At 35.8% G+C, this 21,177-nt stretch overlaps 1 protein-coding gene across 8 annotated transcripts in view; it reads right to left on the bottom strand.

Moving 5' to 3' along the window:
* Positions 1 to 210: 210 nt before the first annotated feature.
* Cast (calpastatin) overlaps positions 211 to 21,177 on the bottom strand; it is a 112,785-nt gene continuing 91,818 nt past the window's right edge. For 7 of the 8 annotated variants that reach the window (XM_047556370.1, XM_047556371.1, XM_047556366.1 and 4 more), the window contains 12 exons: positions 20,866 to 20,967; positions 20,262 to 20,345; positions 18,059 to 18,103; positions 17,813 to 17,884; positions 13,694 to 13,792; positions 11,487 to 11,591; positions 9,867 to 9,959; positions 7,538 to 7,582; positions 7,040 to 7,132; positions 4,731 to 4,802; positions 1,315 to 1,385; positions 211 to 390 (listed from right to left, as the gene is read on the bottom strand). In XM_047556370.1, the coding sequence (XP_047412326.1) occupies positions 1,335 to 1,385; positions 4,731 to 4,802; positions 7,040 to 7,132; positions 7,538 to 7,582; positions 9,867 to 9,959; positions 11,487 to 11,591; positions 13,694 to 13,792; positions 17,813 to 17,884; positions 18,059 to 18,103; positions 20,262 to 20,345; positions 20,866 to 20,967 (861 nt within the window). In that variant the 3' untranslated portion in view covers positions 211 to 390; positions 1,315 to 1,334. The remainder of the gene's footprint in view (positions 391 to 1,314; positions 1,386 to 4,730; positions 4,803 to 7,039; positions 7,133 to 7,537; positions 7,583 to 9,866; positions 9,960 to 11,486; positions 11,592 to 13,693; positions 13,793 to 17,812; positions 17,885 to 18,058; positions 18,104 to 20,261; positions 20,346 to 20,865; positions 20,968 to 21,177) is intronic. The other variant, XM_047556369.1, reaches the window with a different exon arrangement.

Raw genomic sequence — 21,177 nt, 5'->3', positions numbered from 1 at the left:
AAAAAAATGTGCAAACTGAAAATACTAGTAAGATTTACAGGCACTGTGTGTAGAATGTGCAAAAGTCTGCAAGGTTTTTCTTTCTATTTTTCTTTGGGGGTATTTAAGAAACTTTATCAAATATATTTCTTACAAATATAAAGCTTCCTTTCTCTCTCAACTGAAGGCAATTTAAAAAAAATTCAAAGTCCATCAATACTCAGTACAATATCATGGGTGAATCAGACAAATTCATTTTCTTTCTGGAAAAGAATAACAAACACTGTTTAGGATGTCAAACGACTTAACAAATACCACTATCTAGAAGCCACCCAGAAGAATTTTCTGTTGCCAAAGCCTTTGTTCTTCAAAAGTCACCATCCACCAGCTGAAGATTTTATATGTAGATACCTTGAAAAATTCAAACAAATCCAGTGAATGCTTAATACATGATTTTCATGTCACAAGCATAGAAAATATGCTACTTAGTGAAAGCATTGTATAAGAGACAACAAGAAGCAATTTCCTATTTCAAGGAAATATGAAAGTAGAGTATTAATAGAAAATTTTCATTAAACTCTGGAAAAAAATCTTACAGGGGTTCTTATCACTATACTTCCCTCTATATAGGAGCCATAAAGATGGATCATGGTGACAGAATTGAACTTGAGTTAGTCTACAATTTGGTTTCTAGGCTTTGGTCAGTAAGCAGAGGTATGCTACTGTGGCTTATGGTTAAGAACGTCTCCATTCTGACGGTTTAAACAAGGACCGATCTCTCAAGATAGATCTTAGAAATTCCTTCATCTGCTGTATTTCTTCAGGCATCATAAATTAGAATTAAACATAGTACTTTACTTTCCAAAATTGAGATAAAGTGGTCAATCTTTTTCTTTGCCTTTGTTGCCTGAACACTATAATTTCTACCAGACTCTAAAGGGTACTCCCCTACCCCAAAGAACATTGGTATTTTGGTGTAATATTAAGGACATTGCACTACAAGTTGTAACATGCTAATTTTGCTTTGCCACAATAACCTGCAGTCATAAGCATTTGGATTTTGAAATTCAGTTGGCTTTAGATGATCATTTACTTAAGAATCTGCTCTAATAAAATAATAATCATAAGATTAATGTTTTTAAACGTTCTAATATCACCACAATCCCATTTTGTGTTTTTCAGATAATCACTGATTACTCTGCAAATTTTGCAAGGTGCATTTTATGATGATAGTATTTAAAAAAGCATGAAGTATTTAAGAGGTGGACTTGGATGCTCTCCCATAACACAGGTTGACAGAAGAGGCAATAGTCTTCATTTACAATGAACACTCACCTTACCAAACAGTGTAAACTTTAACTTGTATTTCTCTCATCAGCTTTTGGCTTGGAAGCTTCCTCCATTGTCTAAAAGGGAGAGCAAAAACATCAGTGAGTTCCTTAGTTTTTGGAGTAAGTGTCAAAAACCAGAGGAGGTTTATAAGGAATAAGCTTGTCAAATTCAAAGATGATGGTAGTCAGTGAGGGCAAAGAGATTGGTTCTTTCTAAGGTTCTCTTCTTCAACTGACCAGAACACCATGTCTTCTTCCCCTTCAATCTTCTAATCGAAAAATAATTTTAAGTGATTCAAAATTTCTCACTGTAAACATTTGTTTATATTTATATTTATTTATACATTTATGTAGTGCTGGAAATATAACCCAGCATCTTACTTGCAAAGGCTCTACCACTGCACTAGTCCCCCAACCCCATAAATTTATTTTTTAAAAAGCTCTTGGTAGGCAAATTTTAAAAAATGGACAGTTCTTCTTGGATGGAAGTATTTTATCATTGCACAGTGATACATCCTTTTCCTGTATATAGGGCTGTGACTGGCTAGCTAATACACTCATTATATAGGGTTATTAAGTTTTCTATTTTTCGTTAAGGGGCTAATCAAGTGCTTAGTATAACTAAAATTAAAAAGCAAGCAAGTAAGTACTTAATCCATGTAAGATATAATGGTATTAGTAACTGTCAATTATCAGTCCTATTTCTTGTATCCTTTAATAGAATCTAATATAGAATATTTCATTATATTGTTCTTAAGCATTTTAATGCAAATAACTAGTTTTTAAAACCAAACCTTTAATTTCTCATTATAATCAGAGGATCCTAATTATAACCATTTGAGTTATACATTCTTGGAATTAGAAGAGACCTAATAAATTGTCTAATCCAATGTCTATTCCTGACCATTATAAATTGTCTAATCCAATGTCTATTCCTGTTAGGAAGCTCCCAACAGTCGTGTCCATTAATGTTCAACTAACTCTGAGCCCTAGCCTTGGCACTATAACTTCCATTCATTAGTTTTCATTCTACTCTCTAGAGCAACATGAGAAGTTATATACTGCTATAGTTTGCATGTTGAATGTCTTCCAAAGGTCCCTGTGTAACAGGATTGGTCTCCAGGGTGGTACTTCTGGGGGGTGCTATGGACCTTTAGGAGGTGGGACCTCCTTAGGCCACTAGGGGCCATGCCCTCAGAGGGGACTGTGGTAAGCCATTTGTTATTCCTCTTTCTCTTTGCTTCCTGGCTGATGAAGTGAGCAGTTTGCTTTGTCACATGTTCCCACCATGATGTGCTGCCTCACCAGAGGACCAAAACAAGGGGACAATCAAACATGGGCTGGAATCTCCAAAAACCATGAGCTAAAAGTTAATTGCCTTAGATATTTCACTATAGTGACAGAAAAATGACTAATACATGAACTAATAGTCCTATTTATGTACTAATTGCCCTAATAGGTGCAGTCTACTGAATGTATTAGACCATAGAAACTGTACTCTTTCCCCTAATTTTATATACTACTTTCCATACCCTAAAACTTCTATAAACCATATATTCTGTTGTTATTGAAATAAGGGCAGGAAATCTGAATTGTTATTTTGTTTTTTAAGTACCAATTACTTAGAAATATTCGTATATGTATATATACATGTACACATATACATATACACATGCATAAATATATCTTTAAAATTTAGTTTCTTAAGCAAGAAATGCTATGACTAGATAGTGCTTAAAAATCTTTTATTATAAAAAGTTGTTATGGTCTGGCTATGAAGTATTCCCTGAAAATCTTATGTGTTACTCTACTGTAATGTATATCTAAAAAAAACTAAACCAAACAAACAATAAAAAAAAAAATCTCATGTGTTAGATGATATGCAGTGTAGGAACATTCAGAAGTGAAATGATTAGATTATAAGGGTTGAGACCTAATCAGTAGATGAACCCATTTGACAGATTAAGAATTCGATTCAAACTAAAAAGCTTTCTCTCAGCAAAGGAAACTATCAGTAATGTGAAGAGAAAGCCTATAGAGTGGGAGAAAATCTTTGCCACTCATACATCAGATAGAGCGCTAATCTCCAGAATCTATAAAGAACTCAAAAAACTTTACACCAAGAATACAAATAATCCAATCAACAAATGGGCTAAGGAAATGAACAGACACTTAACAGAAGAAGATGTACAAGCAATCAATAGATATATGAAAAAATGTTCAACATCTCTAGTAATAAGAGAAATGCAAATCAAAACTACCCTAAGATTCCATCTCACCCCAATTAGAATGGTGATTATCAAGAACACAAGCAACATTAGGTGTTGGTGAGGATGTGGGGAAAAAGGTACACTCATATGTTGCTGCTGGGGTTGCAAATTAGTGCAGTCACTCTGGAAAGCAGTATGGAGATTCCTCAGAAAGCTTGGAATGGAACCACCATTTGACCCAGCTATCCCACTCCTTGGCCTATACCCAAAGGACTTCAAATCAGCATACTACAGAGATACAGCCACATCAATATTCATTGCTGCTCAATTCACCACAGCCAGATTGTGGAACCAACCTAGATGTCCTTCCATTGATGAATGGTTAAAGAAACTGTGGCATATATATACAATGGAATATTACTCAGCCATAAAGAATGATAAAATTATGGCATTTGCAGGCAAATGGATGAAATTGGAGAATATCATGCTAAGTGAGATAAGCCAATCTCAAAAAACTAAAGGTCAAATGATCTCGCTGATAAGCGGATGAGGACATATAATGGGGGGTGGGAGGGGTTAGCGTTAGGGTTAGGGTTAGGTTTAGGGTTAGGGATAAGGAGGGTGGTAAGAATGGAGGAAGGAAGGACTGTATAGAGGGAAAAGAGGGGTGGGGGGGAAGGGAAAAAAATAACAGAATGAATCAAACAACATTACCCTATGTAAATTTATGATTACACAAATGGTATGCCTTGACTCCACGTACAGAGAAACAACATGTATCCCATTTGTTTACAATAAAAAAAAAAGAATTTGAAAGGATTAGGGCACTGGGTGGTAACTACAGGCAGGTGGGGCGTAAACAGAAGTAGTAGGTCACTAAGGGTGTGCCCTTGGGGATTTTATTTTGTTCCTGGATCCATGTTTCTCCCTTCCCTCTCCCCAATTCCTCCCTCTCCCTCCTACTCCCTCCTGCCCCTCTCCCTTTCCCTCTCCCTCACCTTTTCCTTCTCCCTCTCCTTCCCATGGACTGAACCTCTGAAACTGTGAATGTAAAATAAACTTTTCTTTCCTCTAAATTTTCTTGTCAGAGGATTTTGGTCACAGCGACAAAAAGTTGACTTTCAATAAGAAACTAAATTACTACCAGGATAAATCCCACTTCCATGTAAATGCTAAACTAATGTTTACCATATTAACTCCTCATGTTTACCTTTGCTGAATCCTTTGCTTTATCTCCATTTTTGGGTGATCTGGAGCTGGAAGCCGCCTTCTTCTTCTTATCCTAAAGCAAAGGAAATGTAATGAGGCTATTGCTGTCATCAATCCGCCTAGCAACTAAATCCTGGCTATAACCAAATTAACCTACATTATTTTTCCAAGAAACCTATAAATCCTCAATTTAATTAATAACAGGTGTTTTAGTCATGAGTTTTTAAAACACTGGGGAATGTACACGGAAGTGTTTAAGGCAGGAGGTAAAAAGATTAAAAATAAGGTGTGAAGTGTGAGTCCTATGGAGGATCTGGGGATTTCCATGGTATGTGACTCACATACAACTGATCTGATCAAGATGGAACTTGTCCATCATCAAAAAGACAAGAGATAACAAGTGTTTTTTCAAGGGGTGTGGTGTGAAGAGAATCTGAGTACATACACTGTTGGTGGGAATATAGATTGGTTCAAATATTAAGGAAAACAGTGTGGAGGTTCCTAAAGAAATTGAAAATAGAACTATCATATCCCAGTAATCCCTCTTCCCAGTACAGACTCAAAAGAGATGAAATTATCACCTTAAAAAGATATCTGCACTGCCATATTCATTGTAGTATCACTTACAATAGCCAAGATACAGAGTTAACCTAAATATACTTAGATAACTGAAATTAATAAATAAATAAATAAGAAATAAATATAGAAAATCTCAAATATATACACAATGGAATATTACTCAGTCTTAGAAAAGGAGAGCCTGCTATTTACCACAGCATGGATGTGCCTGGAGGACAATGCCAAGTGAAGTATGCCAGACACGGAAAGTAAATTATTGCATGATCTCATGTTGATTAAAAAAAAAAAAAGAGCTTAAATACACAGAGAGAATGAATAGTGGTTACCATGGGTAGGGCAGGAATGGAGGACAAGAAATGAGATGTGTGTCAAAGGATACAAAATAGCAAATAAGTAGGGTGAACAAGTCTAGAGATCTAATGCACGTTATGAGGATAAAGTTATAAAATTACATTGTATAGAAACTTTTGTTAAGTAGATTTTAGCTGCTTATCACAAAAATGTATGTGGGATGACAGATATGTAATCTGTTTCACTATCTTTATGGATCCTGTAACATTATGTAAATGTCAAATATACACAAAAACAATTTATTAAAAACAAACAAAATGAACTGTACATAAAACACACACACACACAACAAAAATGAAACCAAAATTCAGAGCTTTTTTTGAACTGACTTTTGTAATCAAAAGGAAGACACTGTTGCCAGTGTTATGGTGGAGAAATTTAACAACGTAAGTAACTGTAGAGCTGTGGTAGGTGACATATGAAAATAAAGTCCATTTACCATAAAAAGATACTACTTAGGAGTTTCCAAGAGTGAAATAGGGTTCTGAGGAGGTCTAGAAATTAAATCACCCAATACAGAAAGACTGATAACGCAGTGATTGGAAGCTATGATTAGTAACAACCAAAGCAATGGTAAACCTATGATCTGCAGGATTCATTGATCTGAAAATAATAGCTAAGGCATTCATTTCTAAGAGATTTAAGGGGGGCTGTGGTTTATATGTACAGAGCCTCACACTTGCTGAATTAGACATTAGTTTGTCATTCACTTTTAATCAAGTTTTGAGAATCTGCTAAGGACCAGGTGATTTGCTACTGCTGAGCACAGAGGTCACAGACCCAGCACCACTGTAAACAGTGCACAGCCCAGTGGCATGACAGGTGACCAGGACACAGGGAGAGCAGGGTGACAGGTCCCTTAGCTTGGCCTGGGAAGGGAGGAGGGCAAGAGGTCTTCCTGAAGGAACTGATACTTAAGCCAGGCACGAGGGGTGAGGAGGAGTCAACCAACTGGGCTGTCAGAAAAGGAGAGGAAACTCCAGAGAGCAAATGAACAAGAGGGGGCTTGGCAAAATAGGGGCTATGCTCACTTTAAAGGAACACATGTAGCATTACTGTCACACTGTGACACAGTGTGACAATAAAAAGATGATGGCTTTGGAAATTATAAAGCAATGTGGAAAACACTGATCAAATAATGTTAAACAATGAATTATAAGAGGATTAGAAGTCAACTTTACAAAATAAACATATTAGAAAAAAACAAAGAAAATTTATACTCAATAGTAATATTTGTAGTATAGTACAATTAAATATTTATTTTCTTTTCTCTATTTGAGGTTTTTCTATAACATCATTCATTCCACAATTCAAAAATTACATATACGTACACACGCATTCACATATTTCAAAGCAAGTCAGTATGAAAAAGCACACTACCTTTGTGGTGTTCTGGGAGGTTTCATCAGTTGAGGGACAACTGTCCAAATCTCCGGAAAGGGCATCAATGGGGTCTTGGTCATCTGTAGGCTTCTGAAATATCAACAGGAATAACCATCAGTGAAGAAGCACAAGGCAAAATGCTCTACGGTACCTCACCATTTAAGAACAAATGTTATTTAATTAAGAAAAAAATTTGCTGACATTATTTTCCTAACAACGCTATTTTGTAAATGTAAGAGTATAACATGAAAATCTTGGCATTTTTATTTTCTTTACTCTTTAAGTTTTTTTCACCTGGAAAATGGTACTTTCTATTTTAAAGAACTTTTGTGAAGAACAAAAATGAGATGAATATACACACACTTATATACTTAAGTGCTTGGCATATTACCAAGCATAAGGTAAACATCCAATAAATTTTATTTTTTAAATACAAAATAAAGCTATAATTAGAATAAAAAGAAATTAATGGAAATATGTTACCATAGTATTTACCTTTAATTCCTTTGATTTCTTTGTAGGTGGCTTCTCTGGTTTGTCCTTACAAACAAGACAGACTATTGGTTAAACACAGATCTTTGTAGAGGTTTACTTCAGCATATTTAGTATTTCTAGAATTTGTTATTCAATGACTTGAATCAGAAAAATGGAGTCTAGGTTTGCAATAACTGCTAACCTGGGTCCCTACCACTTCTCTACCAGCTTGATTCACCTTTGAAACCATTTCAGTAGGCCTGAGGAAAATGTAAGAGTAGTCCTGCAAGTGACACAAATCCCATTTAAGAACTCTCTGCAGTCATGTACTATAATTTGTAATTCTACTTAAAATGTTACAGAAAGGAACCTTGTGCTTTAAATGTCTTACTAAAGCTTATTACACCTGGAAAGGATTTGAAGATTATTTTCAGAAAGGATCACACATACAACTAACTCATGTGGAATTTTCCATCTTCAAAGACACGAGCATTAAATAATACATTTCCCAAAGATTACAAGCAGGGGAAGGTGGTACTGTCAAAGCAGGATGGGTTCCCGCAGGCTGCAGAACTGTCATCCTGAAGAACATGCAATGCAAGCAGGGAGAACTGATTCCTGTCACAGGAAGTACAGAAGCTGACAGCACCACTTCAACCAGAAAGCCATCCTCCCCTTCACATGAAACATTACAGAAAGAGCAGTGTATAACTTGGACTTCCTTGTTTTTATTTGATGGACAGGCTCAGAAAGGGTTATTTATCTTTTAATTAACCCTGCATTAGGAGCCAAAGAGGAAGGGTGGTACAGGTTGGGTTGACCTAGAAACACTGGCCTTTGTTAGGGACAAAAGGCCAGGGGCTGACTCCTTGACAGGGAAACAAGTCTGCAGTTGAGAATGTGGTCTTGCCTGTGCTCAACAGTGCGGAAGGTGCAGGGGCAAGAAGGGAGACCCAGGCATCGAAGGTGCCTTATTTATTTATTAACTATTCCAGCAATAGCTCCCTTTCTGTTCTCCTTAAGAAGAGACTGATTCCTTTGAAATCTCATTGTCTTGGTCATTTTAATAGCCTTTTCTTAGAAGAATAATAATTCTGTGTAAATTTGAATAATGATGACCATTATTCAACTCTGTTTATACCATAGGGGTCAGCATATAAATACTAAATGATAGTGGCTCAAATAAATATAACAGAATTCTGGACATGCTGCTTGTCACCTCTGGAGACACATTAAAAGTGTTAAGTCATGATACATTTTTTTGATTCTAATTTATTGTACATGACAGTAGAATGCATTTATACATTTTGATAGATCATACATAAATGGAGTGTAATCTCCCATTTTTCTGATTATACATATTGTAGGATCAAATAGGTCATGCAGTCAATATGTATATGAATATACAATATGTTTATGAATGGGAAGATTTTTAAAAAATTTAAATTGATATAAATTTGTATATACTTATTTTTTCTTTTGTGATGGATGTTCACAATTTGTTTTAGTTATAGTTTATGATGTAATAATAGATATAAAAATGCATGGGCAGAGATTCGGTTGCCATTAGGGTATGTTCATATGTATATGTATGTATACAAAATATAGAAATATACATATGAAGATATATATGATATTCAAACTAAAAAAAATAAAAGGGTCTGAAACTTAAAAAGATAAAAGAAATTCATAGTTATGGAAATATTTTAGTATGGAAAATTAGAAGGTAAAAGAGATGTTGCTTGATGAGAAGTATTTTGTCCAGTAAGTAATATTCTTGTGCTAAAATCCAAGATGAAAGAGGACAAAACTAAGGATGTAAATTTGTAAATATTTAAGTATGTTGCAGGTTTGTGGAAGGTAAATCTCAAAAAGTCTGTGTTTGTTATTAAATTGGTTATAATTAGCAGTCAAAGTTATTTGAACTTTAATGTACTGATATGAAGCAAAGACTGAAGCATTGATCTGCTCTTATCTATCAATAATTTCCTTGTATTTGTTAGGTTTTATTCCTGGGGAAACTAAGTTTTACAGGAATTAGAGTTTGTACCTGTTTTAAAGTCTTAAATGATTACTTTCTAACTGGTAAACAAACAACTGTTATTTATGTTATAACAGTATTATTGACACCCAAAATATATGTGACCAGGTATATGTATTCAACTAGAACTATCTGTCTACGCCTTGTCTGTTATGTAAAAGTTGATAAAATGAAAGTTTATGTAAGTCTAAGAAATGCATTCTACTGTCATAACTAATTAGAACAAATAAAAATATATTTTAAAAAGAATCAGTTGAATTTATAAAGCATTGTAGCATAAACCCAATCTTGCCATTTGCTTCAGTTTACCTTCCCATCGTCGTCCAGGAGGTGTCTATATTCAGGTGGGATAGTGTCATCTCTTTCCCCCAGCTTGTCTCTGTGTTCAGCTTTAGTTCTTTCCTATAAACATTGAACAGATATAATGACTACTCATTTCTTCCTCCTCTTAGAAAAATACATTCTATGCTGCAGTATTTGTTGTACTTTTCTGAGGCAAAACATATGGTCTGTGTTTATTTTTTAAGCAACAAAACAAAATGGTTGACAACAGTTGGTGAAAAAATGTGAATCCATATGTTTCTATATGTCAACCTATGTCTGTGAATTTTCCACTTGTATTTTAAATTGGAATAAAAGATTAAATAATTATCTTCAGGAAGCACATTAGGAGATAAAAACCCAAGGGCATAAAATATGTTTGTTCTTGTTCAAATTTCAAATAGAATACATTGACATGTCAGGAGGTTATATTTACAGCTCAGTGGTTAAATGAACTCAGGAGCATTTAACCAGTTAGCCACATCCCCAGTCTCTTTTTTATTTTATTTATTTATTTATTTTTTGTATTTTATTTAGAGTTAGTGCCTAGCTAACTTGCTGAAGCTGGTTTTGAACTCGAGATCCTCCTGCCTCCTCCTCCTGAGTCACTGGGATTATAGGCATGTGCCATCCTGCTAGCTACCTTCGACTACTTTTAAGCCAATCTGAAGGAGCAGGATCGTAGAAAATCTGAATGGATATGCTGATGCCTTGCTGCAGGCGAGAAGCACCTGGTGGTATGTAAGCAGTATCTGTCTAGCATCCCCACCTGGGGGTCTCTGCTAGGCTCTGTACAGATTCTGGAACCCTCCCCACAAGTGGAGTAGAGATGATTTTCTGAATCATTAGAATTTTGTTTTCCAAGTATAAATTCACATCACTATTCCTGTGATGGACTGACAATTGTAGAAATGCCCCTACCTTTGTGACATTGATTTGGCTAGTCAGATAGTTACTTTGTGGTTCAAAGCTGAAACGAATTGTTAAGCATTGTGCACTAACTATAAATAAGCCATTGTGCACTAACTATAAATAAGCGCTTGTACCTAGTGTATCAAATGTGTAGAGTTAACTGTGCCTCTGCAAGTGCTGAACTCAGCCCAAGGTGTTCTCATTTGGAGTTTGACTTCAGATTCAGTTATACATGCAGAGAGGGCTGCTGGGAAAACCTCTGCCAAATACGTGACCTCTGCCACTACTAGTACAGAATGTGTCCACTTAAAAAGTGCACACATGTGCATATCATGTGTATGGCATTCTTATCCCCAGGTGAGACCAGGAAAAGGTAATACAGGAAGAGAACAGCATTAAGAAAGCAAAGCTGTGCTGTGTGTAATGATGGAAACATCACTACAAGGTCTGGTCTCACAAGTAGGACATGTTCCTGTCCTAGTGTCTCTGCCACAAACATAATCCTTGGAGCAGAAATAAAGAAATGCCACATAGACTACCGGGCAGGAAAAACAATGAGATTCAAGTTGGTCAACTGTTCACTTATGCCAGCTAATATAACATCCGGAGTAGTTTTTTTTTTTTTTTTTTCCTTTTCTATGGAGGGTGGGATATTATATGCTTTAGAAAACCTTACATGAATTATTGTATTTTTACCTTTACTTTATCTTCCATTGGCTTGTTCTCATCTGGATCAGGCTGCCTTTGCCCGAGACTATCAGAGAGTTTATCCAAGGCATCGTCAAGTTCTTTGTCACTTTGCTAAAAAGTAAATAATTCTAAATTAGTTATTCCTTAGTTAAACTGTATCAGAGCTAAGTCAGTCAAAGAGCCCCATCTTTTCAGGAGTGGATCTGTTTTCTTGGAAGAGAAACTGGGTGGGGCAAAGGAGTAGACACGGTCATAGAAGTGCGGAGTGAAAGGGAAAGGCAGCAGTAACATGTGTAAACTTGACTGGGTTGGAGGACTGAGGTCATGTGCCCACCCTACCCAGTATTCTGGTGAAAACCCACCAATTTATGGAAGTCTTAATGGCAGAGTTAGGGGCTGCACCCCAACAGGTGACCTAGAGGTCACCTAGAGGGTTCAAAAATAAATGAATCAGTCACTTTCCTTTCATTTAGATATTAAACACAATTTTTTAAAAAGGATATGACAATTCACAGATGTCAGATGGTTAGTAAGCAGGATTTTGCAAGAGGATGAGTATTTCACTAGTGTCATGGGTACACATGACAACCAGATAGAAAGTACATTCAAGAAGTACAGCATGGCCAAATGCAGGTTGTAGGAAGTCATACAGCCCACATTACCATCCCAGTACTTCCTGGAGCACAAAACCCCAGAGACAAACTGGTATCACAAGAGTAAAGAGGGCTTCTTTGCCACATCAGGGATGAAGGGTCTTGAAAGACTTGGGAGAACTTCTGCACTAGTGGGGAATCTTGCTATCTTCAGGAAGCCCATAGAAGTGAAAAGTAGATCAAGAAGCTTTCAGTGTGTGTAACATGCCGTCACAGTCCAACGTCCCAGCAAAGAAAACTTGGGTGAATTATGATGGTTTAGTTGACTCCTTGATACCCAGACACGTTCATTTAAATAAATATTTTTAACCTAGTTTTAGTGATGATTTCAAATAAAACACTGAATAAAACTAGACTTTCTGATAGGAAAAGTGAGGAATCATCCTAAAAAGTATTTGTGAAAGGCAAAAGGTTTTTAATTACTGTTTCCTAAGAGCCTCAGTCAACCTCTGGCCTAAGTAGGTATTATTAACTGAAACACATACAGCAGCTCGGGATATTACTGGTTCTGTTACACAAGGACTTCTGCCATTGTGAATGTGTTCACACATACACACACACACACACACACACACACACACTGAGTTAAAGTGCTTCATTAGAGCCCAGGATTGCAGCTGCTAATGGTGGAACTCCCAGTGCTCCAGTCTGGGCTTCCTCATCTGTGCTTCTGCATATTTTCAGATGGTCCTGAGACTGACCCTACAGGATGAAAATCCATCAGAATCTGAGACTCCAGCACTAAGTAAGCTTTGAAGTTACATCAAAAGAAAAGGCAACAGAGCCGACTTCACCACAGCAACTTCACCTCCATCTAGCAAAGAAGGCACTGTTCCCAAGAGGGAAGATGGGGACCTGGCTTGGGGCAACCCTTTGTCTTCTGAAGTGCCGTGGATAATGTATCATTTGGCATTGTACAGATAATTAATCAAGGAAGTCTGGAAAAGCTTTGGTCCTACGGTCTTGTCTCATACCTTGTAAATAATTAAAACAATACTGATGCTGAGGTTTTCCTATTGACAGCATGAAAATGACAAATTTCTACTGGTGTGAATTGAGAGGAAAAGAAACAATGCTACTCCATGACATACTTGCAATTTTTTTTTGAGAAGCTTAAATACTGCAAAATTCATAAAATAAACTTGAGATTAAGTAATACTGCAAAATTCATAAAATAAACTTGAGATTAAGTAATTAAGCATGTGCCAGAAAATTCATAAAGAAAAAAAATCAATTATCAGGAAAGCTAAGGAATTTTTCAAATCTAGTAATTAAAATATATACACAATTTATATTATTGTACTTGCAATTATGGTAAGGCAGCAATAATGTTAAGTTTCTTACTGTGAAAAAAAGTTTCACCTATATCATTTCATTTAACCATTTCATAGATATTCTCTGCTATCTCCCAATATAACCAGTCTAAGATTTTCTAAAATGGTAAGTGCCTAATCTAATAATCTTGTCCATTTTCATTTTCTCTAAGCAGGTATCCTATTTTCTTTCTTGTTGTTGTTTGTAGAACAAATATTTATCTAACAAATAAAATAAGTTGCTCACCGAAGTGTCAGGTGGGGGTCCTACCAAGTGGGTGGCTGAAGCAGGGGTTTTGGAAACCACTTCTGAGATGGCGGCAGAAAGTTTAGCATCTTCAAATTTCTTTTATGGAAAGAAAAATTCTATCAGTAATATGTTGCACATAAAATTATGGCTACAATGCCATCACTTTAAATATAGCTTTTAAGATAGCTCTATAACTGTTCTTTCTCTTAATTCAAGTACATGCAGAACAACACATAATCTTAAAAGTATTTTTTTCTATTTCTTTCTCCAAAGCTTATTTTATACTATTTTCTATTTCATAGTCATATTTATTATTCTAAATATTTATTAAATAATCTAATGATTTAAGAGTTCAGTGGTTTATGTACTTCATATACTTAGGTTGTTGAAAGGTTTTCAAATTTTTGATAATAAATTGATTTAAATAAGCTTTAGAAGTGAGTTCTTATAGTGCTGGCTCTATTCTACTCAATTGCCCTCTGAGAAGTTGCTAGGAGTTATGTTGCCAAAAACAATGAACAAGTGTGTTTCTGATGCTATAATACATGTAATATGATGCAAAACTATTGCTTCAATATTGCAATATATGGTGCAAAGCTGAAGTTTAATATTTTTCCTGAATTTTAGATGACAAATTATTCCAGAAACTTTCTGAAATAATTTCTTCTCACTTTATTTTAAAGAATATACTAAGTTTGTCATTTATGTCCACTTCTTTTCATTCACTGACCTAAACAATGTTTACTTTCTGAATCATAAATAAGAAACATGATTACTGCACAACATATCCTTGTGTTTAGTTCTACTAATCTTCCTTAAAAATGCTGGAAAAAAGTTTCCCATATTTTTGTTTTCCATATTTTTATGCATTTACTTCCCAAATATATTTTAGAATAATTTGAGTTACAGAAAGTACCTTATTGCTATTTTAATAACAAATTAATCACATAAAATGACTTGAAGGAATCATACACATTCTTCAAGAATATTTAGATAAACTATCTAAGACATACAGTTTTCCATTTCTGCATCTTTATTTTTCTGTTCAATTCTTTTTCTTTACATAATTCTGACATCTTATAGCACTTTTAATTTCTAATCTGTTGCCAATTATATACACAGCACACATAATGTCATCTATAAATGTGTTATATACAAATAGTTATAGCTACAAATATACACAAGTGTTCCTTTTCATGTCTGTTATTTTTATATCTGTCATTAATTATTCCTCCAAATTATACAGAAATGACTATAAAATCGATTTTTCATAGTTTCTGTTTTTAAGGGAAATGTCACCAGTTTGATATTAAATATATGATTCTTGAAATAAATAGATACTGTTTAACACATAAAGGAATTACCTATCCTTTCAAGGTTTGTACTTAAAACATGAATGTAGGTAAAATTCCAAATATCTTTTATATAAACATAATTGATTGTTTCTATATGATTTTCCTGCTAGTGAATGAATGCTTAACATTTATATATATATTGGCTTGGGGTGTGGCTCCATGGTAAAGTGCCCTTGGTTTCAAAGTCCTTTTTATATTTTATTTTAAGATGGGATCTTGCTAAGTTTCTTAGATCCTTGCTAAATTGTTGAGGCTGGCCTCGAATTTGCAATCCTTCTGCCTAAGCCTCATGGGGTGCTTGAATTACAGGCATGCCCCACCACATCCAGTGAATGCTTAACATATGATAAAGGCTAGTGAATACTTAAAAAACTTGTTATAGTTTATTATGGTAATTTTTTGTATACCGACAGATTTAAGTGCCTTTGCATGATATTGCTATATTCAGTGAAGCTTTAAGATTTGGACCATAATCCCTGTAGAAGCAACTATGTAGAACACCATCTTTTTCACGACATATTTGTCACCTGGAAATTACCTAAGTGTTAAACATGTAAAAGAATTCTCTCTAAAGCTCTGGCAGGAGGTAAGTTGGGGGACAGCTCTAATCTCTTCTTCAGTTTTCCTTCATTCAAATTTCATGAATTGTTCTATTTTGTATTTTTATTATTTCCTTAGAAAACTGTTATACGTGGTGTTTCCTGATAATTTTGTGTAGTTCTTGTACTGATGGCTGCTACTTTTACTTTTTACGGATTTCTTACTTTTACAATGGACTGTGCTTTATTAAGATGACTTTCCTCTTTTATACCTGCCAGTGCATTATAGAATGTTAGACATCCATAAGAATCAACTGGTGATTGGCTTTGGACTATCAATAATTGGGTTGATTTCTAATGCTGATTGCTACCTTGCTCTCATTTAAAAATTTTATTCTATTTTCATGATCATTTCTCCTCTTTTACATTTGCTGGTGTTTTGTAATATATTAGTTTTTTCAGAAGAAACAACTGCTTCCAGCCCTCGCTCAGGCTACTACTCTCATTGTCCGCTGTCATGAGTGCTTTGCTTCTTCTGCTCCTAGGTTGCCAAGTCTTCTTTTGGGTGGTTACATTACTACAGCTTTTAGCAACTTAAATTTAAAATTCACCAAACACTTGGTTTATTAAGTTTTTTTTTCTCTGTTATTGATAAAGACATTTATGACAATAAATACATCTCCTGGACACAGCTTTGGTTGCTTCTCAAAGTCTTTAATCTCTAATGTCTTCTTGATTTTTTTCTATTTTATTTTTTCTTGGTACTGGGGATTAAACCCTGGGGTACTTAACCACTGAGCTACAACCCCAACTCTTTTTATATTTTATTTTGAAACAGGGTCTTGCTAAGTTGCTGAGGGCTTTTTTAAATTGCTGAGGCTGACTTTGAACTCATGATCCCCTCGAGCCACTGGGATTACAGGCATGTGTCACCACTCATGGCTCTTCTTGATTTTTTAAATATAGTCTATTTTGAATTTACTTCTTGATTTCAGTCATCTTAGGGGAATATTTTAAAGTAGAATTGTTTCTGTTCTGTTTTACTATTATCAAAGAACATGATAAATATAGTAGTATTGTACATTGGAATACTATGAGCTAGTATATGATACATTTCCCTCAAAGTTCTAGGGACTGTTCCCCAAATAGTTTTCTAGTTTGTTTATTTGATTTTTTATCTCAATTCATGTCTTTGCTTAGACAACTTCTTAGGGTGGCGAGGTCATATAAATCCAATGTTACAATTTCGAAATCTTTGAATTCCTTACAGGGGAATACCCCTGACTATGGTAATAATAATGATAGTATGCTGAAAGGAAGTAAGGGCCTGTTTCCCATACCTGGCTCCTATGTGCTGCATTACTGTGATGAGATTTCATATCCCCAGGATATTGCTCCTGTGATACCTTCCCTGTATCTTACAGTTGCTAAGTCAGGGCTGGGGTATCTGTTTGTGATGCATTCTGCTCACACGATGAGAGGAAGGTCATGGGATGGGGTGACATATGGCATGGTACTCTCATAGGGGCACTGCGAGGAGCTAGTAACCTCAAAGGGCTTACTGCTTCATCAGAGCAGAACTTCAGGCAATGCCAAGGAATCCTTATTTTGTCTTCTGCTTTCCAACTGATACATTTTCTTTGTCATCATCCACACAGGAGTTTCTTAATTTGTTTTTTAACTGACTGTTAACAATACAGTCAGTGGTTTAATAACTGAGTTAGCTTTTAATAGATATACCAGGTGCCATAGTTACTTAAGTTGGGGAACTCTAACAGACTTATATGTTCACATATAAAAAGTCATGAAAATCCTACAGTAGAGAAGCCTGTTTGACATTACTAACATTGTCCAATTTGTCCAGCAACATTCCCTTTGAGAGAATATCCATTCCATATGGAGCTAAGTTTCCTTAGGAGGCAATTTGGAAAATCATAAATTATAGAAATAACAAAGTGGTCTGGAAAGTGATTTTGGAGAAACCCAAATTTAAATGCTCTATCATAAAGATACTTGACATAGTAAATACTCATTGGTCTAACTAGTTAGACTGTTGATCATCCATTGTTCTGATGATGTTTTGGGGTATAATACATTTTTAATGGTTATAGTGGGTTGAAGACCATAAATTTTGTGATTGTTTCCTCAGCTCCCAAGTCAGATTCTAAGTTACAAGTTTCCATTTATTTCTGCCAGAAATAAACTAGAAGTTTCAAACTTACAAGAGAGGAAATGTTCGAGGCACCAGAGAAGTCTTCAGACAATGCATTGAGAAGGAAGTCATCGCTCATGGGCTGCAAGAACCAGGAAATGAGGATCAACAAACACCAGTGACACCTGCCTCCTTTTGAAAAGGCTGTCACTATTCCACACTGATCACCTCACTAAAAGGAAAGCTCTTCCCTTCCCAAACTGCCAATCAGGCCCAACAGCAGACAGATGCACTCAGAGAAAACTGATTTGCTTACCTGTTCCTTAGGCTCTTTAGGCAGGAGTGGTTTTCCATCTTTATCCTATTCAGGGGAAAACATGGCATTGAATCATTCCACACTTTATCCCAAATACAAAATCTATATACATTACAAGGGATCAATATATTATACCCGCTGTTGTACACATTAAATTAGATTCAGCATGTCAGGAAACAAATTCTCTCACTAGAGAATACACTCTAATTAGTTCATGCCAACAGTCAGCTCACATGCACTAGGTATTTCCAAGGCATGGGGTCTGCGCACCAGATTACACATGGCTTATGGCCCCAGAGGCCCAGAGACCAGCACAGGAGAAAAACACATGAACATTCAATGTAATATAATGAATGGGGTTGTGACAGGGATTTACAGGACAGTAACAAATAAGTCTCTTGCCTACCTGGGGGTGGGTTTTGCAGGGGTTGCCTGGAAAATTCAGGTTAACTTCATAAAGCGTGCACACAACTAACAAGCATTGATAATGTGCCTTAAGCACTGAGAATACATTTTAAAAAAGAGTACAAATCCCAACCAATCCTCAGGGAGTTTAGATTGGGGTGAGATTTATAAAACTTGGGGCTCAGATTATACAATGCTTTAAATGACTCCAAGTGCCACTTTTGAATAATAAGAAAAAACTGATGGAGCATTTGGGGTTCTTTGGTAAAAGAGGATCTATAAATTAATGGTAAATCCCATTTATCCATGCACACACAGGCACAAATAAAGCACAAGTTTCTATACAAAGATTTCTCCTGAAAAACTGTTCAAGATGGGTTTTATCTTAGTTTTTATATTTAAAATGTGAGGTGCCATGGTTTAGAGATATAATCTGCTTCTCTTATGAAAAACACAAACTCCTTTATCCCTTTTTCCATTTCCTCTGCAGCTCACTTGCACCTTCTGACCCTTTTTCCATTAGGAGGCAAAGTAGAACCTGGGCTTATTATCTACCATCCCTTAGCTGTGAAGGTAATAAATGTTCCAAGTGATACCTGCTACCCTGGGGACCCTTCTGCTCCACACTCAAATTGAATCAATCTTCTATCACCCCCATCATCAAATGTCTGGAAGGGAAAACTTGAGGTCTGCCCTTAGGGAGCTGACCCTCACTGAAGAGACCTGATGTGATTATGGTGGATGAATAAAGGCATAGTATTTAAACAAGAGATCAGGCCAACACCTGGAAATGTTATAAAGAAGGAAACTAATAATGTGTGAGTTAAGTTCAGAAGAGAATGAAACCACCACTGAATAGAGTGATCGGGGAAAGCTCATCACTTAAACGCTGCTACTAAGTTTCCGTGAAGGCAGAAAGTTACCCAGTGACTACTATACAAAGCAAGTTAACTGCACCTGGCCAGCTTCTACTGAATAGGGATTTGTGAGACAGACCTGTAGCTCTGAAGATGCTCTTTAAGAATTTGCAAAGCAATATACAAAAGAGCCCAAATTAATTGAAACACCATGGTTTCAGTTGGCACTGTGAAATGCAGAAAGCCAGCAACATAAAGGTGTCCAGAATAAACTTTCAATCAGGGAGAACTCAGTATAGCTCCCGATTTGCTGAATAAATGCATTAATGCATGTGGATGAGTGAGGACTATGAATTTGATTTCCTTATTTGTTAACAGTTTCGTTGCATATTCTTTTAAGTAGTGGTATGTCATGAAGATGACTGACATTTGTTTATGCACCTGCCTGCTTAAGTGAACACACTTAATCTAGAAGATTCATAATGAGTTCTTTCCCTCTGATGCCCATTCTGTATAATCTGTACTTTTGACATAAAAGAAATAAGTCAATTTATCACTTTCCTTAATAAACAGGTTCTCGGCTTTTTTACTTATAACCTAGAGTTACAAATTTTTCCTCATAGGAAGTATCTGCTCTTCATCCTGATTTTCTTATCTGCCTAAGGTTTTCTGTATTTATGCATTGCAATAAATCATGTATGCAAAGGATAACTTTGGGTAGCAGTGCCATTAGATTTTTTTTTACTTAAGGGAGGACTGAAGTTTCACTTAGAAATATTTTAGCTTCATTTCTGGTTTTCTAACATGATATCTGTGTACTAATACAGTTAGTGTTTGAAACATTAGAAAACAAGAACCTAATATTCCAGGCCTATTCCACATCCCTTCACTATGTATAAGAAATTCAGTATGAATAAAATAAAATATTCCAGCCTGTTTACCTTGACCTCCTCTAACCTATAATCAGGAGGAATAGTTTCTTCTTTTTCACCAAGTTTTTCACGGTCTTCTTCTTTGGCTTTCTCCTAAATAAAAATCATACCATTTGCATTGTTAATATATCTTCTTCCTATGAAATGGATACCTGGGATAGAGTGACTAACTTTGAGGGAAACTAATCGGTCACTAGGTTCCAGGATATATATGGCCACACATGGAGAGTTCCTTTAGCAACCCAATATCTAACACTGCATCCAAGTTTAGTAGGTACAAACACCACCACACAGGCTGCTGGGTTGAGCATAGGTTGCAAGGAGCAGCAGGCAGCTGCCACTTCACACAGGTCCTCAGCAATGAGAATGCAGCTTTGGGAATGCAAAGGTGCAACTCAGAAAGCTTAGACATGTGCATGCTATCCATTCATAGTGGAAGTTAAACACTGGAGCATCCTTGGGTTTAGTTTACTTGACAGAACACGTATAACAATAGAGAAAGCCAGTAGGACATGTTTTGTAGATAACATGTTTTTTAAAAGAAACCAAATGACTAACTTATTGGGGGTGTGGTCAATGGTAGTCATTCTAGAAGTATCTGAGCTGCTATTACCTTGACTTTATCTACCACAGGTTTTCCATCTTCTGGATCTGCTTCCCTTTTTCCCAGGCTACCAGCCAAGGCTTCTACAGCATCATCTGGCACCACGCCTTTCTAAAAGGACATAGGTGGAAATGTTAAGTAGATAGATAGTGATTTTCTTTTAAAACAGACTCTCATCAAACAATTCAGATAAGGCAAGTCCTTATTTCAGGTCTAAATAAGAAGCACATGTTATTTTTTAATAATTTCAGTTATCAATTGAATTAGAATCAGTATTTAGAAAACTTCGGACTGTTGAGGTGACTCTACCTATGACTGACT

This window comes from Sciurus carolinensis, chromosome 6 (assembly GCF_902686445.1).
Source record: "Sciurus carolinensis chromosome 6, mSciCar1.2, whole genome shotgun sequence".
NCBI lineage: Eukaryota > Metazoa > Chordata > Mammalia > Rodentia > Sciuridae > Sciurus > Sciurus carolinensis.
Note: the sequence above shows the minus strand (reverse complement) of the source record. Positions and strands in the feature narration are given on the sequence as shown.